This window comes from Lynx rufus, unplaced genomic scaffold (assembly GCF_022079265.1).
Source record: "Lynx rufus isolate CCGP_SWC_20201006 ecotype Redwood Valley unplaced genomic scaffold, mLynRuf1.p SCAF_14, whole genome shotgun sequence".
In the NCBI taxonomy this organism is placed as follows: Eukaryota; Metazoa; Chordata; class Mammalia; order Carnivora; family Felidae; genus Lynx; species Lynx rufus.
In genome coordinates, this window is record NW_025814828.1 from 26,566,570 (window position 1) to 26,594,460 (window position 27,891).

The window sequence follows — 27,891 nt, forward strand, 5'->3', positions numbered from 1 at the left end:
AGTAAAGAATTCTAGTATGGCAGCTGGTAATAAATGTGATGTAGTCAACTGAAGTGGGGACAGGGTGCAGACAGTGCTTGGGGGTTGCAGTTCTTACAATTGTTTCTAACGTTTCTTTATTTTTGAGAGACAGAGTGAGTGTGGGGGAGGGGCAGAGAGAGAGCGAGAGAGAGAGAGGGAGACGCAGCACCCGAAACAGGTTCTAGGCCCTGAGCTGTCAGCAGAGCCCCGTGCGGGGCGTGAGCTCATGAACCCCGAGGTCACGACCCGAGCCGAAGTCAGGTGCCCGGGCTACTGAGCCACCCAGATGCCCTGGGGTTTGCGATTCTAACAGTGGCCAGGATAGGTGCGACTGAGAAGGTTCTTAACGGATGGTGAAAGAAAGGGGCGCCCGGGTGGCTCAGTCGGTTAAGCGCCCAACTCTTGGTTTCGGCTCAGGTCATGATCTCGTCGTTTCGTGGGTTTGAGCCCCGCGTCAGGCTCTACGCTGACGCTGTTGGAGCCTGCTTGGGATTCTGTCTCCTCTCTCTCTGCCCCTCCCCGACTCGCACTGTCTCTCTCAAAATAAATAAACTTAAGAAGATGATTCACGAAGACAATTTAGGTGAAACAGACAAACCATTACACTTTATGGAAGTGGGTGGCCCCCATTTCCAAGGGTCCAGAGAAGAGCAGAATCGGGCAGAAGGCGGGAAACTTTATTATAGGATAAAGAGAAAGGAGTGAGGAACCAAGTATAGAGCCCAGAGTTGGCTTGGCAGGTGGGGACTGGCTGACCGGATATACTGCGTTTCTGGCCAAGCAGAGCATTTGAAGGAGCACAAAACTTGATCTAAGTTTCAGTCTGCCGACGTGGCTCCCGAGCAGAAGTGGCTCCACGTTGGGCCCAGACGTTTGTTGCAACAACGTGAGTTTTGAGTAAAGACCCCACGGAAGTGAGGAAGCCAGCAGAACAGGCCTCCGGGGCAGAGCAAACAGCCAGCACAGAGGCCCCGAGGTCAGAGCTGGTGGTTTCAGAAACGGCAAGGCGGCAGTAAGGTGCATGTAGCAGAGTGGACGAGGGGACAGGTAGCAGGGCTGGGGACAGAGGCACAGGTCAGACTGTGTTAGAACCTTGCAGATGGCTACAAGGACTTGAGCTTTTATGCTGGGTTGGGGGAGCCGTTGGTGGGTTTTAAGCCCCAAACTGGCCAGATCTGATCATGCCTTAAAAGGATCCCTCTGCAGGAGGCCCGGGTGGCTCACGCGGGTAAGCGTCCGACTTCGGCTCAGGTCATGATCTCACGGTCCTTGAGTTCGAGCCCCGCGTCGGGCTCTGTGCTGACCGCTCAGAGCCCGGAGCCTGCTTCGGATTCTGTGTCTCCCTCTCTCTGCCCCCCCCCCCCCGCTCTTGCTCTGTTTCTTTCTCTCTCAAAAAAATAAACAAACAAACAAAAAAGGATCACTCTGTGTGAAGCAGAGGGTGAAGGAGGAAAGGTAGCAGCTGGGAGACCAGCTGAAGACTATTGTGATGATCCAGTAGCGTGATGATGACGTTTCCGATCAGAGCAGGGGAAGCAGGCGTGGGGAGAAGTAACCAGATTCTAGATATATGATGAAGGCAGGCCCCACGGCATTTGCTGATGTGAATGAGAAAGAAAAACAATCGAGGATCATGATGCTTTTTGGCCTGAGAAACTGGAAGGATGGAGTGGCCATTAACGGCTGGGGTAGAGAACGTTCTAGATGGTGGCCGGGGGTGGTTGCGGTGGGTACCTCACGAGCTCAGTTTCAGACGTGGGAAGTTAGAGAAGCCCGACCAGGAGACCTCCAGGTAGTGATGTTGAGGAAGCAGCTGAATCTACCTGCAAGGAAGGAGTTCACGGACGAAGTTCCGGCTGGAGACACCAGCCCGAGACATCATCATATTGAAGGTATTTATAGCCCTGAGACTGAATGAGTTTACCAAGCTGGCATTCACGTTAAAGACAAGTGGCTCAAAGAGTGAGCCCGGGGGCGTACCACAGGGGGGATGGACTGTAAAAATAGAAGCGCACGGACATGCACATCACACAGAAGCGTTTTGGTGGGAGCAACCACGAGTGAGTAAACTTTGGAGGAGGAGGGTGATTCCGCTCAGTACGGAGGAAGGGAGGGACACTGATGTGCAGAGCCCGAGCGGCGACAGGAAACCTTGCGGGGTAGGAAGGCAGCAGTGACTGCAGGCCAGGCTGAGGGCTAGGAGCAGAGGGACGGAGCGGCTGACGGTCCGCTGGTGGAGAGACAGGTAGAATGGTTTTAAGTTACTCTCTTACTCTCGGTTTGCAAGGCTGTTTCCCAGGAAAGCTAAGGGCAGGGTTTGGGGCCGCCCTCCCTGGAATCGGTCTCTGAGATGGAGTGTTTTCGCGGACGGAGTACTCAGCTGCAGGAAGTTTGCTGGGATTGTTCACGCGCCGGTTTCCTGGGCGAGCTGGTGGGAGAAACAGGTGAAGGAAGTGAGGCAGGCAGGGGGTGCCGAGGAGGTCAATCGAGGTGTGTCTGCCACTGAGGCCCCAGCAGATCCCGCGGGGTGCTCTGGAGCTGGGGTGGCCCTTCACCATTGTCCCAAAGTGAGACCGGGGGACTAGGTTTTTGTGTCATCCCATCAGCCAGTCACTGGCCCAGGCTGTTGCTTCAAGAGAGGCGGTGTTACCTTGCACAAGGCCGTTCCCTGTGGCTGAAGGCGATGCCCAGAGAGGGACGCGGCTGTGAGCCATCACCGGCCCGCCGGCATCCTCTGAAGCTGGGGTGTGGGAGTGCTGGCCCTGAAGACAAGGGGGAAAGCGGCCAGAGCACTGAGGTATGCGTTGTAAGTAGCTACAAGTTGTAAATGCACTGAGGTCACAGGTTACATTTCAATGAATGCAAAGGAATGGGGATAACTTCTTTCTCCACTCTCGGAAACCATCTCTGTTACGCGGCTTTTCTCAGATCGTCAGCGTTTCTATCTGGGGTAGTGTCATGAAATTACTTTAGAGAAGTGACTACAGGGTTGGACAAAGTAGGAAAAGTGTGCGAGAACTAACGCCGTTAAAATGTCTCTAGGAGCTGGAGACCGCCTGTGCGGGAGAATATGCAAAGAATACAGCCTGTATTGGGGTTGGAAAGAGAACTGGTAATTCTCTGCCTCTTTCCTAAGAGGCCCCTGGAAATGTCTTGAGGAGACTGTGTCATCCCAATGACCAGGGAGGGGACTGCTAAGTGGGGGAGAGTCGTGTGTGATGAATGGTCGTCCCCCAAAGGCTAAAACCATGTCTACTGAGAAACTCTTGTGGTTGAAACAACTTAGGTGCAGCCTGGTTACAGGTAGGTGGCCAGGCAGTTGATTCCACTAACCAGGACATTGTTGGGAGTGAAAAGGTTTCACTAATAATTCTGTCAAGGGCGCCTGGGTGGCTCAGTTGGTTAAGCGTCTGACTCTCGGCTTCGGCTCAGGTCGTGATCTCATGGTTTGTGAGTTTCAGCCCCACGCTGGGCTCTGCAGTGACAGGGCAGAGCCTGCTCGGGATTCTCTCTCTCTCCCTCTGTCTCGGCCCCTCCCCTGCTTGCGCTCTCTCTCTCTCTCTCAAAATAAACTAAAAAAAAAAAAATTCTGTAAAGACAACCAGCATAAACCATGAATGAGGCTGGTGAGCTAAGACTTATCGGAGCCCTAGTATAGGGGCTTGCGGTTATGCAGGCAAGTTAAAGGCGAAATCAAACCCGGGACCCCGGGGTGTGAAGGATGTATGCAGAAACTTCCTTGATGGCTTGGAGTCCCCTGTTGCTGTCTTGACTATGAAAAGGGGTTGAATGTTGATCGTCTTCTGGCTTAAGAGGAGTTACCATCTTAGCCACAAACTCCTGACTGATGAAAATTGTCAGCATGCCTCGGATGTTCACTTTTAGTACGGATGGGAATTGGCGAACTAGTAACCTCGACTCGTGGTGGTTCACGTATTCCCCCAGTGCAGTATTTCCCAAGTGTTTGCACGTCGCAAGTGCACGTGCACGTCCCAAGTGTTCGCACGGCTTACCGAGAGATTGCTTTTTAATTGCAGGGCGTCCTGGGTTAACTGCGGGAGGCTGAAGGTTACAGGCTCCATCTGGCCACCCTCAAGCCTTCAAGGTTTAAGACGTCGCCACACCGGGGACGTGTTGGCGTGCACCACTGGGGAGCTCTGCCTTACCAAGTCCGTCTTGGAAGCCTCAGAAGGTAAGGATAAAACACACGGTGAAGGATACCTAATCCACGGTTTTATTGCTTGGTCGAGTTTAGCGACAACTTGTTCAAGTGCTTAAAATGTTTGTGGCAGTTTGGCGAGATTGGCCTTAGGGTCCCATGGAAAAAAAATGTGTCTTTCTAAAATTTGGCTGCGCAGCGAATGGTATGAAGACACGGCCTCGTGTCATACGCTGTATGGTATCAAAATGTTTTCGAGACGCGTCCCGTCCCCGTGTGCGACGCCGGCGCCTGCGTCGTTCACTCCACCAGTTGGCCAATGGGTGCAGGGCGGGGCGGGGCGTCAGGCAGTATATATGGGTCCAGAGAGGGGGGCAGGGAGAGGATGGCCTGGGGGTCCCTGAGCTTCAGAGCAGGGTGGAGTCAAGCTGCAGGCGCCGCTGCCCGGGGCGTTGTTTCCAGAGGCAGTCAAATCCCTTGGCATCTGGGACCCCATGCGAACAGCATCCGGGGGGAGAAACACCCGAGGGCCTCCGGGCTGGAAGGCCTTTCTCCCAGATTCATTCATACGGAATGTGGCTCATGCCACTTAAAAGGCAAACTCCAGTCACCCTGCCTTGACGCCCCATCGGAGTCACAGTGGAGGCCACCCGCTCCGGAGGCCCCACCAGGTGTGAGAGACCGGAATGTGGCCCAAAGGCCCTGCAGGGGTGCGAACACCCAAAGCCAAACAGGAGGACTGAGCTGAGCCAGCCCAAAGTCTGGTGCCTTCCAGGAGGCGAAAGGACCTTGGGCAGCCAGGCTTCTGGCGTGGGCCCCTGGGGTGGGGGTGGGGGTGAGCCCCCCCTCCCCCTTACCCCCTCCCCTCCCCCCCCTCCCCCCCCCCCCCCCCCGCATCTGCTGTCTGCCAAGATTTAAAGCCACAGCAACCCAAATTCACGGTCCCGTTAGTCTCAGGGCCCGTGTTTATCCTAGCAGCAGGGGAATGTCTGAGGTGTCTGGAATTCTAGGAGAGTATCACTTCCTGTTTCTCAGACCTCTCCCCTGAGCAACAATCACGGGTATTGCTGGCTTTCTGACCCAGCCCGACTGCTTGTCTCTTTGGTAATACCACGCTAACAGGTGTGAGGTGATAGCTCATTGTGATTTTTTTTTTTTAATTTTTTTTTCAACGTTTATTTATTTTTGTGACAGAGAGAGACAGAGCATGAACGGGGGAGGGGCAGAGAGAGAGGGAGACACAGAATCGGACGCAGGCTCCAGGCTCTGAGCCATCAGCCCAGAGCCCGATGCGGGGCTCGAACTCACGGACCGCGAGATCGTGACCTGGCTGAAGTCGGACGCTTAACCGACTGCGCCACCCAGGCGCCCCTCATTGTGATTTTTTGACTTGCGTCTCCCTGATGCTTAGTGATGTTCAAAACCGTTTCATGTATGCGTTGACCATCTCTGTGGCGTTTTTGGAAACGTGTCTATTTAGATGTTCTGCCCATTTTTAAGTAGGATTGTTGGGGATGTGTATATATATATATATACATATATATATGTGTGTGTGTGTGTGTGTGTGTGTGTATTTGCCATTGAATTGCATGAATTCTTTATATATTTTGGATATTAACCTCTTACCTGATGTATAATTTGCAAAAAATTCTCCCATTCCATAGGTTGCCTTGTAATTTTGTTAATGGTTGCCTTTCCCGTGCAGAAGCGTTTTCGTTTGCTGTCCCGCTGGTTTATTTTTGCTTTTGTTGGCGTTGCTTTTGGTGTTAAATCTGAAAAATCACTGCTGAGACTGATGTCAAGGATATTATCTCCCTGTATGTTCTTCTAGGAGTTTTGTGGTTTCAGGTCTTAGGTTCAAACCGTTAATCCATTTTGACTTAATATATGAATATGCTGTAAGATAACAGTCCAGTTTCATTCTCTTGCACGCGGCTGTCCATTTTTTCCAGCACCATTTGCCGAAGAGACTGCTCTTTCCCCACTCTCTGTTCCTGGCACCTTTGTTGTAAATGACCATATATGTGTGGGCTTATTTCTGGGCTCTCTATTCAGTTCCGTCGATCTATATGTCTGTGTTTATGCCAGTACCATACTGTTTTGACTACTATAGCTTCATAATCTAGTTTGAAATGAGGGAGTGTGATGCCTCCAGCTTTGTTCTTCTTTACAAAAATAGCTTTGACTCTTCAGGGTCTTTTGTGGTTCCATATAAATTTTAGGATTGTTTGTTCTCTTTCTGTGAAAATGTCTTTGGAATTTAGTTGCATTAAATCTGGAGATTTTCGGGGCACCTGCGTGGCTCAGTCGGTTAAACGTCTGACTTTGGCTCATGTCACGATCTCACAGTTCATGAGTCCGAGCCCCGTGTCGGGCTCTGGGCTGACAGCTCGGAGCTTGGAGCCTGCTTTGGATTCTGTGTCTCCTTCTCTCCCTGCCCCTCCCCCACTTATGCTCTGTCTTGCTCAAAAATGAATACACATAAAATTTTTTTAAAAAGATCTGCAGATTTCTTTGGGAAGTATGGACATTTTAAGGACGTTAGTTCTTCCAGTCCAAGAACACAAAATACATGGTCGCCACAGTAAGTGTACTTAACATCCATTGCCCTATATAGTTAAAAAGGTTTTTTTTTCCCCTTGTGATGAAACCTTTGAAGATGTATCTCTTAGCGATTTCAAATATGCAACACAGTAGTATTAACTATAGTCACTATGCTGTACATTACATCCCCGCAACTTATTTTATAAATGAAAATTTGACCCCCTTCACCACTCTCTGCCCCCACAACCACGCGTCTGTTCTGTGTATCTATCTTTGTATCTATGAGCACCGGGCTTCTTTTTAGATTCCACCTATAAGTGAGATCATACAGTATTTGTCTTTTTCTGTGTGACTTACTTAGCATAATGCCCTCAAGTTTCACCTACGTTGTTGCAAATGGCAAGATTTCATTCTTTTTTTTATCCGTTCGTCTATCGAGGGGCACTTAGGTTATTTCCGTATCTTGGCTGTTAGAAATAATGCCACAAGGAGGGCGCGTATATGGTGGTACAGATAGCTTTTTAAGTTGGTTGTTTTCATCTTGTTCAGATAAATACACAAAAGTACAGTTGGTCGATCATGAGGGAGTTCTCTTTTTACTTTTTTTTTTTTTTAAGGTTTGTTTATTTCGAGAGAGAGGGAGAGCGTATGTGTGAGTGGCTGAGGGGCAGAGAGAGAGAGAGAGAGAGAAAGATGGAGAATGAGAATCTTCAGCGGGCTCCGTGCTGTCAGCACAGAGCCCAACACGGGGCTCCATCCCGCCAACCGTGAGATCATGATCTGAGTTGAGATCAAGAGTTGGACGCTGAACTGACGGAGCCACCCAGACACCCTGGTAGTTTTCTTTTTAAGGTTTTGAGAAACCTCATACTGTTTTCCATAGTGGCTGTATAAATTTACATTCCCACCACAGCGCACGCAGTTGCCCTTGGCTTCCTTGCCAACACTTGTTATTTCTTGTCAGGGGGATTGTTTTCTAATATCTCTTTCTGCTAAGCACAACAGATTTGTGTACGCTGATTTTGTTCTTGCAACTTGACTGAAGTTGGGTTTTTTTCCTATAGTTTTTGGTGGGCTTTTTCGGGTTTTTTAGGGCTCTCTCTACATAATCTGCAAATAGAAACAGTCGCACTTCTTCCTTTCTGATTGGGATGCCTTGAATTGTGTTTTTTCTGACCTACTGCTCTGCCTGGGATTTTCGATACTTTGTTGAATAAAAGTAGTGAGAGTGGACCTCCTTGTCATGTTTCTGATATTCGAGGAAGAGTTTTCATTGTTTTTTTTTCAATCATTGAGTGTGATATTGGCCTTTGTCATGTTGAGGTATGTTCTGTCTGTAGCACCTGCTCCCGAGAGTTTTTATCATAAATGGTGGTTGAATTTTGTCAATGTGTTTTCTTCATCTTTTGAGATTGTCAGATGGTTTTTATCATTCATTTTGTTCATGTGGTCTATCACATTGATTTGTGGATGGTGAACCGTGGTTGCGGACCTGAAATAAATCCCACTGGATCATGGTATATGATCCTTTAACGTATTACTCAATTTGGTTTGCTCATATTTTGCTGTTGATTTTTGCATCTGTGTTCATGAGGGATATTGGTCTATAATTGATTTTTCTTGGGGGGTCACTGTATGGTTTTTGTGTCGGGTGAATGTTGGCTTTGTAAAATGAGTTTGGAAGTATTTCCCCTTTTATTTTTTTGGAAGAGTTTAAGAAAGATTGGTATTAATTTTCTTTAAATGTTTGGTAGAATTCACCTTTGAAGGTATGTGGTCCTGGACTGTTACTTATTGTGAGGTTTTTGATTACTGATTCATCTTCTTACTAGTAGTGAGTTTTTTCTGAATTTGCTATGCTGTGTAATCTCCACATAATTGTGAATTTTCCAGTTTTTTTTCTCATGACTGATTTCTAGTTTAATAACACTGTGTTTAGGAAACATGCTTGATATGATTTCAATCTTCGTAAATTCATTAAGACTTGTCTTATTGACTAATGTATGCTCTATCCTGGAGAATGTTACATGTACACTTAAAAAGAAAGGGTATTCAGCTGCTTTTGGATGGGATGTTTTGTTAATATACGTGTCAGCTCAATGTTTCCGTATTGATTTTCTGTCTGTATGATCTATCTGTTGGTAAAAGGGGGAAATTGAAATCCCCTACTCTTAATGTATTGCTGTTTCTCCCTTTAAGTCTGTTAATACTTGCCTCCTATATTTCAGCGTTCCTATGTTGGGTGCATAAATAGAAACAAATACTGTATCTGGTCGGATTGACCCCTTTATCATTATGTGATGACCTCTGCCTCTTACTACAGTCTTTGGTATAAAGTCTGTTGTGTTTGTTACATGTATAACCACCCAAGCTTTCTTTTGGTTTTCGTTGACATGGAACACCTTTGTCCATTCCTTTTTGAGCCTACGTGTATCTTAATGCTGAAGTGAGTCTCCTGTAGGCAGCATAACGTTGGGTCTTGTCTTTTTTTTTTTTTTTAACATTTATTTATTTTTGAGACAGAGAGAGACAGAGCATGAAAGGGGGAGGGTCAGAGAGAGAGGGAGACACAGAATCCGAAACAGGCTCCAGGCTCTGAGCAGTCAGCACAGAGCCCGATGCGGGACTTGAACTCACGGACCGCGAGATCATGACCTGAGCCGAAGTCGGACGCTCAACCGACTGAGCCACCCAGGCGCCCCATCTTTTTTTTTTTTTTTAAATCTTTTCAGCCACTCTTTGTCTTTCAGTCAGAGAATTTAGTCCCCTAACATTTAAAGTAATTGTTAATAGGTATGGACTTAATGCCACTTGGCTCATTGTTTTTTGGCTGTTTTGGAATTCCTTTGTTCATTTCTTCGCATGTTCTCTGCCTTTGTGATATGATGCTTTTCTGTAGCAGTATGCTTCACTTCGTTATTTTTTATCTTTTGGGTATCGACTATGGGTTTTTGCTTCCTGGTCAGCAGGAGGCCTCCATAAGGCATCTTACATTTACAGCAGTCTGTTCTCAGTCGTTACCGACTTAAGTTCACATGCATTCTAAAGCTCCACGTTTTCACCTTCACCCCCACATTTTCTATTATTCATGTCACAGTTTACATCTGTCTTGTATGCCCATTAACAAACTGTTGCAGTTACAGTCATTTATACTTTGGCTTTTTTAACCTTCATACTAAATTTGTAAGTGATTAACCCACGGCTGTTACATTAGATTACTCGGAATTCAACTATTTACCATTTACCGTTTACCAGTGAGATTTTTACTTTCAGGTTTGCCTGTTGCTAATCTGTGGCCTTTTGTTTGAGCTTTATCAGTCCATTTAACGTGTCTTAGAAGGCCCGTCTGGGGCTACACTCCTTCAGCTTTTGCTTCTCTGGAAAACTCTGTCTTTCACTTCTGAAGGACAACTTTGTTGGATAGAGTATTCTGGTTGGCAATTTTTTTCTTTCAGCACTTTGAATGTAACATGAAACTCCCTTCTGGCCTGTGAATTTCTGCTAAAAAAAAAATCTGCTAATGGTCTTCCGGGCGTTCCCTTGAATGTAACGATTTATTTTTCCCTTGCAGTTTTAAGAGTTCTCTTGTCTTTAACTCATCTTCTTTGGAACTCTCTGGGTGTCCTGGATGTGGAGGTGTCTCTCTCTTCCTGAGGTTGGGGTAGTTTTCTGCCCCTTTCTCTCTGTCCTCCTCCGGGACCCTCCTAATACTTGCCGTGTCCCTTAAGTCTCTCGAGCGATCTTCACTTTTCTATGTTTTTTGTTCATGCTCTTCTGGATCAATTCCACTGCCCTGTTGCCAAGTTCGTGGGGGTCTTTTTACCCTTCATCGAATAGTTGAACACTATTGAGTGTTTCAGTTCAGTTATTGTATTCTTTTTTAAATTTTTAAAAAAGTTTATTTATTTATTGACACAGAGAGAGAGAGAGAGAGACGGAGGCAGAGACATAGAGCAAGTGGGGTAGGGACAGAGAGAGAGAGAGGGAGACAGAGAATCCCAGGCAGTGTCAGCACAGAGCCGGATGTGGGCCTTGAATCCGGGAACCACGAGGTCGTGACCCGAGCCGAAATCAAGAGTCAGATGCTGAACCCAGCCACCCAGGCGCCCCCAGTTATGGTATTCTTAAGCCCTGGGACTTAGGGGAGACACCGGTGAGCTGGAGGGAAACAGAGGGACAGCACAGAGATGGCATCCTCTGGTTTCTCTAGAGCATCACGGTCTGCCCCTGCATGTCTGTGAAATTCGAAGCCGGTCTCTCAGGCCACGTGGGGCCATTACGGTAGACAAATGGGCCTCTTTTAAGGAAGGACCAGATGTTTCTGTATGCCACCTCTGTGCCTCACCCCGGGAGGACAGCTGGTGAAGAACCATTTCTCTGTCTGTCACGGGCCTGTGGCACCCACGAAGGGGGGCCCAATTGGGCCTGCGGGCCAGTGGCCGCAGCAAGCGGAGTGCCACACATGAGTAGGAGCTCTTGCTGGGAGATCCCGGCAGGCTGGAGCCAGGCCGGGGACGAGCACGGGAATCGCATCGGCCGCCCTCCCGGCTCTCCGGGGAGTGTTGTAGTCAGTCCCTGGATGTGCGTTAAATTAGAAGCGTGCCCCTTGGGCCACAGCTATTAATATAAGCACCGGGGCCTCCTTCAAGGGGACCGGCCGCGCCGGGTGTGCTTGAACCCTTTCACACCTGTCTCCTAGTTCCCCATAGCCTTGTGCGTCTCCTGGGAATCAGCCCCGTTGGCTCTCAAACCCAGATGTCTTGGGGTCCCATAGCTCTCAAGGAAGTTGGGGTGCCAGATGTGGGGTCCCCACCCGTTCCCCCCCCCCCCCAGGGAGAAGCCAGGGGTTGGGAGTTTCCTCCTGGTTGTGTGTCTCGCCACGTTGAGGGATGGGCTTTGTGGCGAGATCGTGTGTTAGCCTCTCCTGTCGTTTTTCTCATTGGCCTGACGCGTATAGGAGCCGCTCGGCTAGTTTCCGGGTTTCTTTGAGAGGGACTTGTCCTGCGCGTAGCTGTGGATGCGCTGTGTCCGCGGGAGCAGGTGAATTTGGAAGGCTGCTCTCTTGCCATCTCTGCAAGTCTGCATTGTCTCTCTGCAAGTGACTGTGCTTATTTGACACAGACCGTGTCCACGAACACATAGGAAAATACTGCGATTTCCCGGGTGAACCCAAAGGTTTAAGCGTAATGAGGTTTCAAAATGTATGCCAAGTGGAGAAACCTGGAGAGCCCACGTTCACCAGGGGATAAAGTGAACGTCACAGAGAATGGCACCGACCACCATAACGTGCCTCCTGCTACGGTGTGCTGAGGGCACATCATGCCTCATGTCCTGGTCCTGCTAAAACACATACCCTGGATGTGATCGTGAAGGGCGCAAAAGACAAATCAAAATTGAGGCACATCCTACAGCGTGACTGGATTGTACTCTTAAAAAAAAAAAAAAAAAGGTCAAGGTCTTCCAGTGTAGAGCCCGCTTTCGGTCTTTGTCTCCCTCCCTGACCACCTACCCCCCCCCCCCCCCCGCCGTCTGCCCCTCAGCTGCTCACATGCTTTCTCTTCCTCTCAAAAAGAAACAAACATTAAAAAAATAAAACGGGGTGGCTGGGTTGGTTAAGCGTCTGACTCTTGGTTTTGGCCCAGGTCATAATGCCACAGTTTGTGGGCTCGAGTCCCGCCGGGGGGTCGGCACTGACAGCACGGAGCCTGCTTGGGATTCTCTCTCTCGGTCTGTCTCTACCCCTCCCTGGCTCGGTCTCTTGCTTTCTCTCTCTCTCTCTCCCTCCCTCTCTCAAAAAATAAATACATAAACATAATAAAAATTAAAAAAAAAAAACACCAAAAACCAAAGAAAGGCAGAGAAACCATTCCCCATCAAAGATTAAGGAGACCTGACTAAATGTCACAAGATCGTGACTTAGATCCTAGACCAGATCAGGGAAACTCGCACAACTAACAAAAGACATTGCAAACTGACAGCAGTTGAATATGGCTGTGTAGATGGTATCTTTGTTGAATGCGTTTAGTTTCTTTATTCTGATAATGATAAGGTGCTTATGCAAGAGCATGTTCTAGTTCTCAGAAACTTCACATGAAGTATTTAAGCATAAAGGGGCATGATGCTTGAAACGTAACTCTCAAAATGGTTCAGGAGGCAAACAGACTATATATGGAAGGAGAAAGTCAATGGTGCAATGTGTCAACAGTTGTCAAATTGGGATAAAGGGGAGATAGGGGTTCTTGGCGCTATTCTTGTCATGTTTCTTTTAGCTTGAGTTAGAATAGTCCTGGAAGAGCTGAAACTTGATCCTGTGCGTGTGTGTGTGTGTAAAATAACGCAGATGCACATACATACGTACAGGTACAGAACTGAAGCCTCGTGTTACTCCACGTAATCTTTGCTGTATATGAAAGCCACGCTCGGACACCCCCCCCCCCACAGGATATTGTTTCGTATGGAAAGTCAGATGTGTTGCTGCTCGCAGGTTATCAAGGGAGTTCATGAGCTCCCGGCACCCTGCTGCCCAAGGAGTGATGGAGAATGTGTTTGTGGTTCCCAGTCTGGGGGCTTTGCTACCGTGGGAACGAATCCGAGGCACGTCCTTGCTACCCTTCATCGGAAGGGAAGTCTTTGCACGTGCACCGCACCGGTTTTTGTATTCGTTCCCCCGTCAGAGGATTGCAAAATCAGGGAGATCCCAGCTCGGCTCCACAGAAGACAGCCACTCGTCTTGGTACTTTCCCCCAAACACGCATTTTGCTTGCTCGCGCACAATCTGCACCAGGGTGATCCATTCTACATTGTAAGCGAAACGATTCCCTCCCCGCCGGCCTGTGCCCAGCGGAGAGCGGAGAGCCAAACGCCCTCCTCACAGTCCTCCCCGTGCAGTCGTCCGTCAGAACAGCCAGTCTCTGAAACCAACGCAGTTCTGGGGAGGTTATGGTGGAAGGGATAAATGATTGAGGGCAATATGGTGAAAATTAGTCTCGGTGTATGTGGCCTTCAGGCCGGTGTCATCAGCCCACCTGGAGAAACTGAGCAGCGATTCCTATCAGAGATGCCATACTTACTCGGTATCGTCCCTTTTATTTTTTAAAGTTTATTTACGTACTTTGAGAGAGACGGAGCACTTGCGAGCGGAGGAGGGGCAGAGAGCAAGGGAGAGGCAGAACCCCAAGCAGGCTCTGTGCTGTTAGTGCAGAGCCCGACGTGGGGCTTGAACTCACAACCTGTGAGATCGTGACCTGAGCCAAGATCAAGGGTCAGACGCTCAACCAACTGGGCCACCCAGGCGCCCCCTCTCTTGGCATCATTCTTAATAAGCTTGACCATCTCCTGTTACATCCAGAGTGCGCTTTGCAATGTCTTTGGACCTCTGTCTGCCATGTGAACACTGCTGGGGAACTCCGCTCCAGGAATCTTGGTCAGAGGCAAAAGGGACCCGTCCTAAGGGGAGCTGATGGGCTACTCCTTTCTCTAGCCTCCTCTGCAGTTGGGGCAGGGGTGAGGGGATCTCCTTCTGTGGTGATCATGACTTGGGCGTAGGAGGGCTATCCTCCCCAGAACCAGTTCTGAGGTATACCCTTTTAGGTGGGACCCCCCGTCGCTCAGACTGCCCTTCAGCTGTGAGGAAGTGTCGTGAGAAGCAAATGCCGCCTTTGATCGAGAAATCTCAGCTACGGGAATGTGTCCCCCGGCCCAAGTTTTGCACAGGTGTCCTGATGAAATGGAAGATGTGGAGGACTCTGTGTCACAGGAAAAGACTGGAAACAACCCACATATCCTCCCAAAGAGGACAGCCTAAATACTATCCCACTAACATACACTGGGATGTTATTAGACAGCTATAAAAAAAAAAAAAAAAACGAGAAAGCATTTGATATATTGAAACGGAAAAAATTGTTTCAATATAATTAAGAGTGGCTGGCTCTCTTGAGCCCATAAAAGCAAGGTATATAACTGGGTGCATAGAAAGCGATCTTAGGTGTGGTAAAAAAACATAAGGAGGCACAGATCTTTGCTAACTGCTTTCTCGATAATGGTAGTGTGGAAGGATACACAAGAAAGCAACATTCACTCACGGGCCAGTGTGGATGGCTTGGGAATAGGGGATTTTCACCATTTGGCTTTCTCGATTTTTCACTTTTCAACCATGTGACTGTATTACATCTTTAACAACGAAAAACAAAGCACCCCGCTCAACACTTTTTTTTTTTGTAACATAACTGCGTGCTTTATTGAGATACACAGTAAAGCAGTAATATAATACAATAGTAAGGCATATATTTGGTGAAGTCTGATATGTTGTGAAAATGCAGGAAAACTGAAGTTTAAAAAAATAATTAGTAAATGTTACAGTGTTGGTGTTAAAACACAATCTATCATGATACTCAAGTAAGAACCCAGTACCTGAAAACAATGACAGAACATGCCACATGATGTTTATGCTTCAGTTACATTATGATTTACAGTTTAATACTTGGTGGTTATAAAGAACACGAAGTAATGTCCAAATTATGCTTAAAATGTAGCAGTAAAGCTCTCAATTTTTATTCAAATATTTTGACAGACTCACTCCAGAACTAATGTCTAAAAGATAAAAGAAAAAGATTAAAATAAAATTATGCACTCTATTTACCTCTGCTTTTAGAAGGAAACTTAAAACCGCTTAGTAGGAAGGAACACAACCCCTTGTTTTTAATCATGGTTAAACAAACACACAAACAAAAAAACCAAACTTGTGGGTGAAGGAAAAAGTCCAGTGTCACATAAAGGAAAAAAATGCAAGACTAAAACCGAATCTTCAGGTCGTTTTGTTACCTTAGAGCTTTGGGTTTTCTTGCGGAAGTTACAATGGGGGGAAAAAAAATGGAGAAAAATGTTGACACAGGAGACAAGTGGGTGAGAGCATGTGTGCACGATTATTAGGAACACCCCAAAACCAAAGTGAGGTAGAAATAGCATGAGAAGCCATGTTGGATGTTAATTATCATTAATAAAATAATACACAAAACCCACTCCCCAAAAGTTAACACTTGACCTAAGAGGTAACAGATTTGCAAAATAATAGGTCACACGGTGATTTCTATTGAATGAATGATTAAAAAAAAAAAAAAAGGCTAAGAACACGAAAGAGTAAAGCTTGTTCCTACCAGTTAGTCCTCTTGGGTTATTCTTTTTGAACAATCTTTGTATCGTTAACCTTCCTCATCCACCAGCCAAGGGTTTGGAGTACTTTTCGGAACACGCGAATCCGTCTCCGTTCCCCCTTACAAACCTGCGTGGAATTGCTTGTAGAGAAATGTGAAGTAGGGCAACCAAGTTCATGGGCTTGTGGGTGGATATTTAACAGTAACACACCGTTATTTTAGATGAAGTCTTGTGGCATTTAAAAACTCACTGCAATGGGGAAAGTCCTTAAAAAAAAAAAAAAAGAAAAAGAAAAAACCCCCTGAAATAACCACTGCCGTTTGTGAGAAGAGGGCAGAGGGAATTCGTTGTAATTACCAAGATCTCTCAGTGTGGTTAGGAACATTCATCCAGCCCTTTACTTCACGAGTGGCCTCCCTCCCTCGCAGGGATCGGCTGGCAATCCACAGCCTTCCAGCCCTACCAGAAGGATCTCCTACTGTCTGCGAGTGAAAAATATCTTCTGATGTCGTGACTTCCGCTGAAGCATCATTAAATGTAGACGGTGGCCTTGCCAGCGGCCGGAAGCTGAATGTATCAGCTAACGGATCACTCGGACACAGTAAGTCCTGTGTATTCATTCACATGTCCCTTTGCAAAAATTCGGTACCGTCGCTGTCAGTGGAAAGTTGCAAATGAGAAACCTCTGGGGCCCCAGACAAGTGTTTCAGTGTGGTAGCTGCCCCCTGGTTTCAGGCTCCAGGGAGAATTCATTCTAGACCAAGCAGGTAAGCCTGCGGGACCAGAGGCAATCTCTTTGCATTAGGAAGTGGCCAGGTCATTTGAACAAGAAATTTCAAAGGTCTCCAGAAATTCAGATCTATTTATCTATATCCCTACAGTATTTACATACTTCTAGACATATAGATGCAGGAAGCGAAAAACCCCAGCCAGTCCCACTCGGCCAGCGATTCCAAAAAGAGCACTGTGAAGTAATCATCTGGTGGTGTTAGAGGAAGTGTCCTATCTTTAATATGCAAGAAAAGAAAAAAGCATGGATTTCATACGGATATCACGCTAAAACGATGCAAAACAATGCGCTGCCTCCAAGTGTGTGTGTGTGTGTGTGTGTGTGTGTGTGTGTGTGTGTGTGTCTGTAGGGGTTTTTATAAACAACTTTTTTTTTTATAAAGCACACTTTAGTTTACAATCTTTCTTTATAACTGTTATAAATTTTTAAACAACCCAAAATGCGTTCCATATAAAGAAATGGCAAGTTATTTAGCTATCAAGATTTTACATGTAGTTTTCTTATAACTTTTTTGTACAATTGCATAGACGTGTAAAACCTGCCATTGTTAACAAAACAATAACAGACTTAGAAACTACTGAAATCTACAGTATAGTACCACTACCCTTCACAAAAATATAGATTTTTTTTTTCTTGTAAACTCTTACTGTCTAATCCTCTTTGTTGTATGAATATTATAAAAACCATGCGGGAATCAGGAGTTGTAAAACATTTATTCTGCCCCTTCTTCGTCTGTCATGACTGACACTAAGGACTCCATCGCTCTGCCCAAATCATCTGCCAAGTGGAAAAGGCTTCCTACATTGTGTCCTGGAAAACAAAGAGAGAGAAAGACTTGACACTAGGTGCTGGGAACAGGAGCCTGACTCTCTGCCGTTCGGGAAATCCTTCCCCACTTCTAGGTGAAGACAACACAGAAGCCGCATCGAGGTTGACACGACACGATTGGATTTGTCACCACTTTCCCCGAAGAAGCAAAGCCTTGTTAATGAAGCCATTCTGCGGGGTTAGTATCGGCTTACTACCGGATCAGGCTACTGGGGTCGTTTGCGTGGACGAGTGTCAGCGAGTGCACTCACCTTCCCCATGGAAGGATCTAGCAAAAGGATTGCACGGGGAAGCACAAGGTTCCCTTGATGACAGGAGTGTTGCATGACGGGGTGTCCCTTTTCCACCTTGTTGCGGGAGATGACGTACTGTGTCCTTGTACTCAAAGTTGTGTATTCCCAAACCACCGCCGCCCCAACTACCTCCGCTGCCACCGTGACTCTATCTAACGCCTTTGCCATTATCATCGCCACCACCGTGACCAAGACATGGAGTCTTCATTTCCGTGCCGTCTCCAGCCGCCGCCTCCTTCCGAGGCCACGGGAGAGGAGGCTGTTTGCTCTCTGCTTTTACTGGAATTGGAAAACAAACTCTGGAATCAACCTTTCGGGATTTGAACCTTTGAATCTGGAAGCTGCTTCTTAAAAAAAAAAAAAATCCCCTTTCATTCCAAATTGCTCTCCAGCCTAATTATGATCCGACCCACATGCAAAGCATGGATTGGGGGATCCTGTGAATGCATTTTTTGTTCTCCTCCTCAATGAGGGTTGACTATCAGAACAGCCTTTTAGTAGTAATGTGACATGACCTAGCAGGAATCCCCCGGCAGGGAGCACAAAAGCTGCACTGTCTCTGGTACTCTGTGGCCAAATTCAGATGTGGAGTCAGATCATTTGAGACCGAGTTTATGACTTGCCTTTTCATACGTGTCCCATATTTTCATGTGGCTAATCTTAATTCGCGGACATTACTAAATCATCGTACTCTTGGAGCACTGCCTTTGGAACTAAAAATGCTTTACTAGGCTATTACTACTTTGCCACGTATCAACTTTATATACATTCTCGTCAGTGTTAGCATCCCTGTACGCATTAAAGATAGACTAGGGCAGGTGTTCTGCTCTCATATTTATTTCAAGAGACACAGCATTTTAAAAACCCACATGACAGAGGGACGCCCGCGTGGCTCAGTCGGTTCAGCGTCCGACTTCCGCTCGGGTCGTGATCTTGAGGTTGTTGAGTTCAAGCCCCACATCGGTCTCTGTGCTGACCGCTCACAGCCGGGAGCCTGCCTCGGCTTCTGTGTCTCCCTCTCTCTCTGCCCCTCTCCTGCTCACGTTCTCTCTCTCTCTCTCACTCAAAAATAAATAAACATTAAAAAAATTTTTTTACATGAGAGCAAGGGGGAGGGGTCCGCGGAGGATTTACAGGCAGGCACCTGCCCAGCGATGGCTCCAGATCAAGTTAAGACTTAGAACGAATTGAACACCATTCTGCCATTGACTTGGAGGCGATGAAGTTTGTAACTCTTGGGGGGCTTTGTATTAACGCGAAGAGTTCCAATGAGAACTGGCTGTTTAAAAAAAAAACAAAAAAAAAAAACCAACACTCTGGATGTTGGTTGAGGCTGCAAACAGAAAAACTTGGAGCAAAGCAGGTGTACCGTTCCTCGAGTGAGCCAGCAGTGTGGCAGCCCTCAGTGAGCAACGGAAATCAGCTTTGGTTTTTCTAAACCATACAAACCGCTGGAGGACACGGTGGGCCCCTGGTTGCTCCTTAGAGCACAGACACTTAACTGATGCTGCCAGGTTGAAGGGCTTCCCTGGTATCTGTTTTCTTTTTTTTTTTTTTAAGGTTATTTATTTATTCTGAGAGAGCAGGAAAGGGGCAGGGAGACAGAGAATCCCAAGCAGGGTCCACACTGTCGGCACAGAGCCTGATGCGGGCCTCGAACCCATGAGCCGCGAGATCACGACCTGAGCCGAAGTCGGACGCTTCACCGACTGAGCCACCCAGCGGCCCCCTCGTATCTCTTTTGGACTGCCGGGAAACCCAGGGAGATCCACCCAATCATTCGTGTGGACTGCCTGCAAGTCTTCAATTACTTGCAGTCTTCGCAGCTATTAATGAGGCCAGGAAAAACAAAACCTGAGACCCTTACAACCTGGTAAGTGCCTAGAACCCGAACTATTTCTCATCACCCACATCCAACTAGGGGCTAGCCCACCTGGGAGACAGAACATGTATTACAAAACACAAACCGAACAGGGAAGAACTCCTTTTCCCCGCTGGCTTACTGATCGTAATCAAAAAGTACCTATTTCTTCACTTTAGCTTGTGGGCTAGGGAACATGGACTGCAGTTCGAGAGGAAATGCGTTCGTGGATTATACAGCCACGTACGTGCCGCTCCTACTCCTTGCAATGGTGTTCAGTTTACTACCCGGAAGGCAAATTCTCGAGACTCTCCAGAGGCATCACTTCTAGGGGTGTCTGCTCTTGAAAAAGTTACTAGGTAAAAGAGACGTTCATTACTCTTAAATACACCACGCACACGCCCACAAAACGCCAGGTGGCCTTTAACCTGTCTGGACGGTCTACAAGGTTCACAAGTGCCCTCACGGCTGTCCCCGTGCTAGAAAAATGCAGAACGTTCAGAGTCCCCTCACTGCATCTGTATTCTGCCTTTGGTTACTTTATTTACAAATACCTGTTTCAGCAGAGTAATGACTGCAATGTTTTTCATGGAGGTGTTCATCAGAGCCAGAAAAAAAAAAAATTCTCTCTCTTTGACAAAATACTGCCCCAAAGAATCATAACTCAATCCCCCGGAGGCATAAAACTACAGCTTGAGAGGGATACAGAAAACAGATTTGGATCTTCGTTCTATTATCCATGTGTGGAAGGCAGAACATTAGTGAGGTCATTAATTTTACCTGACAGGAACGTGAGGGGCACTGAAAAGCAGGCAGGATTTAGGGGTTTGCAGTCCGCTTCAGGCACAAGGTGACATAAAAATACGTCTGTAGAAAGTGTTAATTTAATCCATTCTTAAGCAAGGATTGTTGAACACAAAGGCACCATGCATCGGACATTAGGGCGGTCGTATGTTTTTCCAAGTTGGCGCTAACCACAACACATTTAGTCTCACGAGCCACCACGGCCGGAGGGAGTTGTTTTCCACAGTGATTGGAATTGAGACTTTCTGGCAGAGATCCAAGACCTCAATAGCAATCTGGAACCCTATTTGTTAAAAATACAGTTCCCAAATAAATGGTTCGCATTCAGTTGGCCACAGCAAGGCCAGAATACTGCAGTGAAACTCGTGTTTTTCTTCTCTGTAATTTACTCTTTGAAAAAAATATCTAATCCACTGTACATGTTGAGGTCATTTTGGTAGCACTAAAAAATCACTTTGGTTCTCTGGATTTCTGGAAACCTGTCTGACTCGAATATACAACTCAGGTAGTAAAGTTTCCAAATGCCTGTGTGACTCGAATGATAGGTATTGCTGGCCTGTTGTAAAATTCATTCACGAGAGAAACACGTTCAGGGTGGTCAAAATTAAGGTGCAGCTTTTCATAGCACGTCAAAATAAATCGTAAGGGGCACTTACCATAAGAATGAACCCAAGAAGCCTCACCTAAGAAGTATGTGAGCCAGGCAAACGGTCAGGAGCATTCACTGCTTCACCAATTCAGGTGTCCTCAGTTTCTCCTCCCAGCCTGCCACTCCCCCCCCCCCCCCACCAGGACCCCACTGTCCCCAGCCTTGGAAGAAAGCATGGGTACAGACACACGGAAGGACCGTTCAATTCATTAGACTTGCGTGGCATGGTGTTGGCAGACTTTCCAGTATGACTCCTTATGTTTAAATGAATCCGGGATGACTCTTGGCTATCCTGTTGCTAAGGATCTAGAATCTTCTCACATGAGAACTCTCTACCTGTCCAACCCGTGTCCCGGAACAGCATAGGTTAGCGCTACCCATCAAGGACCTTTCCTTCTCCCATCCTTCACGCTAAACTCTAGGTAAGGACAAGCTTGTTTCACTTGAGCTGTCACTCAACACTGTCCTCCAATAGCCACTGATCAGGTAATGCAATGTTGAGACAATGTTTCTGACAGAAGTATGAAGGAGCTTTGCCTGTCACATCTCAAGCCACGTTCAGTGATAATACTGTATCTTACCCGCTTCGAACCCATCAACAGGCGCTGAGAAAAAGCCTCAAGGCTCCAACATTCAATTTTTATCCCTCCTTGGACATGTTCTATCTGGTTCCAAATGCCAGGGAAAGAAAGCGCACTCTCGAGAGGGCTAGTTGCGATGACACGAGCCTTTCAAACACCATCTGCTAAGGTGGCGATTAAGACTGAGAGTGTGGCTCCGGACCCAGGCTGCCTGGATTCAAATTCTGGCTCTGTCATTTGGAACACCCTGCTTACTTACTCTCTCACGGACTCAGTTTCCTTATTTGGAAAATGGGGTTAATAGGAGTACCTACCTCATAGGTTTGTCATGAAGATTACACTATGAAAAAGATGGCAAGTGCTTACAACAGTGCTTGGCCCAGTAAGTGCTCAAAAAAAAAAAAAAAAAAAGTTAGCTGAAGTGGGAAAGGAGGGTGGGGATGAGGAAAAAGGAAAACAAAAACAAAACGAACTCATTCTGGAAGAATAAAAACCAAGGGCACTGGCAGAAAATGCTAAGGTCCTGGAAGTAGACAGAAACTTCACGACTCATCGGTTATGTTCAAGGCTAAATTCATTGTTTTGAGGATTCTGTTCATGTGACAAATGGCGAGAGACGATGAACCGCAGGATTCCAACCTGGGGACCACATAGGGCTGCCATTTTAGAGAGATTCCTGCTCCCCCAACCCCTGCTCCTGTCGTCATGGTGATGACAATGGCAGTGAACATTTGAAGAATGTTCCTCATGAGCTGCAAGTGGAGAGGTGACTACCATCCTTACGTGACGACACATTGTAGTACATACATGCGCGTGCACACACACAATTCTTACACAAGCGCCAAACATAGAAAGCGTGATGAGACACACAGAAGCCATGGCCGTGAGCCTGAATCTCACTAACCTCTCTCATTGGCTTCCCAGGGGTATTTCTTCCTTTAATAACGGGAGAGAGGAAGAGGCAGAGATATCAGAAAGGAAAAAAATGCATAAATAAACAGTTTCATACCCGTTTTGCTGCTTTTACCGAACAAATGTTGAGATGACAATTCATTTATTCCCTTCTGGAAAAAAATAAAAACCGAAACAAAAAAAAAAAAAAAATCCGAAAGACACATCCAGTCAAATAACCTTTACATACACTTAAAATCCGTGTAAACAGATAACATGATCCAGGAGACATCACTTACAGAATCCATAGAGTTCATGTGTTAAACTGGATGGAAGCGAGCACAGCGGAGAAATCTGACTAAGTGAGCCTTGTTTTCAAGGACGGCTTTAGAACCTCAAGCTGCACGTCCCCAAATCCCCATCTCTTCACTCTCAACTTCACAACTTACTGGGATGTGAACAGCAGCTGACTGTGTGTCCCAAAAGTCTGCACCCCAAGTGCGAGGCAAAAAGCCACAGAGGCCGAGCATGCCCAGGATGACGGGGGTGGGGTGGGGTGGGGTGGGGGGGGGCGTTTGAGAAAAGAGAAGGAAAAAAAGGGCGGGGGGGGGGGAGGAGAGGAGCCCCACTAATGGGCAAGCCACAGAGCCAGATCCGGGAATGAGCCTTCAACTTCCTCCCCATAATTCGACAGGTAGCAGGCGCCTTGAGAGTCAGTGGCTAAAGACCCAGTCGCCTTGTTTGTTTCATGGAATCCTCCACGGGTATGCTTAGTTTTGGAGAGCAGGTTCTGATAAAATCTTGTATGATAATATCCATAAGTGGACAGAAAATTCGGGACCTCTGACCATACCCAGCGGGTCTTGGGCTTGCAATTTCCTCTGACCACGAGGGCCTCCGGGTGAAATACTGGTTTTCAAACTTCGACTTGAGCAGTGAGACACATCTTGCGACAGTCTGGCGTGAAATCCCAGAATGTAGGACGGAGCCACGAGAACCCCTAGTACGTCACCTCCTTTCCCCCGGGGTCCACCATGCTCAGGGGCCGCAAGGACCGAAACACCCCACAACGATGTGAGGACTACTCGTGCAGACCAAAGAAGTAGGGAACTTCTATTCCAAAAGAAATCGTTCCAAATTCAAGGTCAGGGTCTAACACCTCTAGTACGCATTTACAGGTTCTCTAAGGAGGACTCTCCGTCCCTTCCTCCCTCCCTCTTTTCCTTCGTTCTGAATTTTCCCACGTGACTCCGAGATTTCTTACAAGTATGAAAACTGCACGCTCGACCATGTAAGCACGGCCAAGGTATTCATGACGTTCCTCAAAGCAGGGAAGAGAGAAAAAAGGGCACTGGCTTCTCAGCAGTGGGTGTTGCCAGTGGTAGGCCCAGACCAGATGACAGGAAAAAGGAGAGGGAAGAGAACCTCATTTCCTTCTTGATAGTTCAAAGGAGTCCCAGCATGAGTGACTTATCCATTGCTCTGGACTCCTTGAGCAAGTTTTTTGTTTTCTAATCTTTCTATTTCATGGTTATACTGTCTGGTGGTGGAATTTATTACCTTCCCCTACAGGGCAGTGAGTCCTTGAGGGCAGGGCCCATATGTGGCTTAGCCGTCCTCTCTAGCTCCAATAACTTCTGCACCCCAACACTATGGGCATCTGATAAAGACGGGCCGAAATGAATTAGTAAGGTAGCCACGAGATCATGGTCAAGAGTTCTTTGGTGTTTTAGGCAACTTGGCCTTGCCCATTACCGTTTAACTTGCGTCCCAAGGGCTGGTAACTTATACTGGCTTGTAACTTGGGTCTATTTCTAAAACTGAAGAGCCTTAGGAAAGACTGCCGTTAGAAGGTAACGGGATTTAGTCTCAGAATGTAATTATGGTTCCTAGAGTGATCAGGGTTACCTGTCTTTATTCTACGCCAAGCCATATTCAGAGCTTGGTATCTGCTGGTCATTACCGAATATGCAGCAAATTACTTGGGTTTTGTTTCGGGCACTTCTTCAGAAACCACGTTTCACGTACAACGGACCTTCCAGAGCTACGTCAATCCGAATCTCTTTCACAATCCGCCCTCATCGCTTGGGTCCCGATGTGCTCATTCCCACAGTACAAAAGGAAGTTCCGCTTTTTGTTTAAACAAAGTTAAAACAAATAACGTTTTCCACTGCAGTGGACTAGTTTCTCCAGTGACAAAATAGAGGCTAACTGGCTGCACCGCTTAAAAATATTCTCTACCAGTAAAAATAAATAATAAATAAAAGCGCCAGATAAGTTTTATTTCACAAATACATTCTTCGGAAATGAGTTTCCTAAAACCTTCACTTAGGCTGTCCATCTGGCCCTGTGATATGTTGTCAGGAAATGAATCAGGAGTAAAAGGAAGTACACTGGGGGAGTCCTGGGTCTGAGTAAAGGGCTCGGTCGGGTCTGGAGAAGTCAAGTTTCCTCACGCAGTATGAATCTGAGATGATTCATCATTTAGGGTCAGAATCCCAAGACGTTACCACTTTGGGGGTAACTTCAGCTTTGTAATCTCAGTTTACCAACTGTTTTAAAAAGCTCAGGAAGAACGAGCCCCTTTTTAGGGTTCCTGTTGTATCACAAGCGAAAGAAGATTCAAACGGCTATACTTTCAGTCTTAAAGCACGTATGGTCTCTGGTGAACGTGGACACAAATACACACGTCCATCCACAAGCACGGTTCTGTTGAGCTGAAAGTTGACCAGCCCCGAAGTGTATTAACTGTGCGCATGTAATGAGCTTAGAATGGACCGCAACAGTGTAAGGCAGGGGTCGGCAAGCTGTGCGTGTCAGGGGCCAGACGGTAAATATTTTAGGCTTTGCAAGCCACCCAGTCTCTTCAGCAAATGTTCAACTCTGCCGCAGCTACTGCGCCCTTGGAGTGAGAAAGCAACCATAGATAGAGCCTAAGTGAAGGGGTATAGCTCTGTTCTAATAAAACCTTATTTATAAGAACAGGTAGTGGGCCAGGTTTGGCTCCTAGCCTGTAGTTTGTCGGCCCGTGGTATATAAAGGGCTAACGGCTCAAAATGCACGGAAGCTAAAGGGAAACAGAGTGGTGCCTGAAAGGGGGCCCGTGAATGCTTCCGTCTTTATGCTGTGCTTGCATAAAAGAACCACAGACAAGACTTGAATTTGAGAAGATGGCAGGTTTTGTAAAGCTGTTGGGTTGCTAATTTAGAGGCATCTGACAGAACGCGTGTGGGCTTTATGGAGGCCTGGGTAACATGAGAGGATGGCGTGGACGTTGGGGGTAAAAACGCGGCACACAGGTCAGCAGGTACGACACTGTACAGGCAGCAGAATGCCTGCACAGCACTGTTAACTGTGCTGTAAATTGTCTTTATTGCAGTACGAGCTTATCTCGAAGCCTATCGTTCGTTAATTGGTATAGAGCAGCACCCCATTTTTAGAGAAGCCAATCCCATACCACTGACAAGGGAAGCATTTTTTCCGTAAATGCACATACACAGAAAAACACTTTGGTTAGGATGTGAGATGCTCAGAGACATAGGGGCGAATCACTGAAATTGTTTATTTTTAAAAGATGTTTGTTGTTCATTCTACCCATGTACTGTTCCTATAGAATAATGGTGGAGAATCAGAAAGTGTCTTATAGTAGATAACGATTTTTATTACAGTGGAATTCCACTTCTACAGATACTTAACAGACGGAGGGACACCTTATTGGTAGAGAGATTCGATAGAAGTTGGCTAACGTTCTGTGTTTAATATACGCTGAGCCGCTCAAATCCCTCAAGTGGTTGTGAATAACTAACTATATCCCGAGTTTCATCAGGAAAGATATCACCACAAAGCTAAACATGCACAGGTTCACACCTTGAACGCCCTGAAATTTATATTGGCTAGGAGGCAGGCCAGTGCTGGCTAGCAGTTTTTTCACGAGCCGGAGGGGCACGTAACCCCCTGATTGATTCGGGTAACAGTTCAGCAAGGCCAGCGAGATAAGATCAGGAGCCTAATTTCACTTGGTGAGTGGCCATGAGCAAGGCATTTTGGGCTTCCGGGTACTTGTGGTGAGAAGGCGAGGTGAGGATTAGTGGATACCTTAAGACTTGAGCCTGAAGTCAAAACTGTGGCCAACGGCAACAAAAAAGCTGTAAAGTATAATGCAAAACAACTCCCCTCTCTATATACGTTACATTTATGAAAAACATACTATTCTATTGAAAAAGTCTTTTCCCCTGGTGGCAATTATCTAGCAGGGTTAAGTAAACCACGAGGTGGTAGTTAACAGCGCATTTCCACTAAATGTCAGACCTCTGGCTCCAGCATCTGTCCCGAGTTACCCAGACAGCTGTCCGAAACAGCTGTAGCAACCGTGAACTTCATTCATCCTAACACAGCAATGGGAACACGGGTGGCCGACTCAGAGTAAAAGTACAGCGTCCTCTAAGCTATTAGGAAGGTCTTGGCAGAAACTTCCACGGTCAAATGTTTCAAATAAGTGTAACTTGCTTTTAAAAAAGATGTTCATCTGGGCAAGGAAAACTGAGATCACTTGGATCGGTATTCTTTAAACCACTGCGTCCGAAAATCAGTTTAGTGGGTTGCAGCCAGCATTTGATTTTGATGCAGAGACACGGTGTGCGTTCTACATAGTATAGGAAGCAGTGCTTCACGAAACTTTGCTGATCTTCGTACGTATATGTGACCAGACACATATATCTGTGGCGTATATACATGGTGTATACGTATGTGTTTCTGTACACATACACACACATCCAATGTATCTTATATCCTTAATCCAGTTTGAGATGTGAAATGTTTCTCTTACTATGGAGAGTGGTCAAAAAGGTCAAAAGCCACTGCTGTGGTTATCAGAAGTGCTCAAATGACCCTCTGAGGCCTTTCCACGTAGGAGAGCCTGTAATCCTGAGATGTTAGGGCTCAAAATGCTCTTCTCGGTATCAACCCAACATACCTACTCGCTGGTAAGATGCGCCCACTAAAACCTACCGTATATATATTTTCCATCCTAGTTTTCTAATGATGAGACTTTTTATCCAGTTGAACTTGAGGGAAACAAGCTGTGATACTGCGATTTAGAATGAAGAAATGCGTATTAGGTCTCAATTCCCTTTCAGGGCACAGAGCTCCTAAAACCTTTGAAAGTTCCTCTGAAGTAATGAGGCAAGTCTAGGAAAACACCTAAACATAGGGGCTGGGTCCCAGGGAAGCCAACCCTGGGTTTGGGGGGGGGGGTGGAACTTTGAGCCTTACCCCCTGACCTCCGGGGAGGGAAACTGGGGGTGCTGGAGACTGAGTTGCC

The 27,891-nt window shown here is 46.7% G+C and overlaps 1 protein-coding gene across 6 annotated transcripts in view; it reads right to left on the bottom strand.

The window, feature by feature from the left end:
- Window positions 1-14,929: 14,929 nt before the first annotated feature.
- Window positions 14,930-27,891, bottom strand: part of DMD (dystrophin) — a 1,630,689-nt gene continuing 1,617,727 nt past the window's right edge. For 5 of the 6 annotated variants that reach the window (XM_047076051.1, XM_047076054.1, XM_047076053.1 and 2 more), the window contains one exon: window positions 14,930-17,474. In XM_047076051.1, coding sequence (XP_046932007.1) covers window positions 17,377-17,474 — 98 coding nt within the window. In that variant the 3' untranslated portion in view covers window positions 14,930-17,376. Of the gene's footprint in view, window positions 17,475-22,584; window positions 22,617-27,891 lie in introns of all 6 variants that reach the window. The other variant, XM_047076052.1, reaches the window with a different exon arrangement.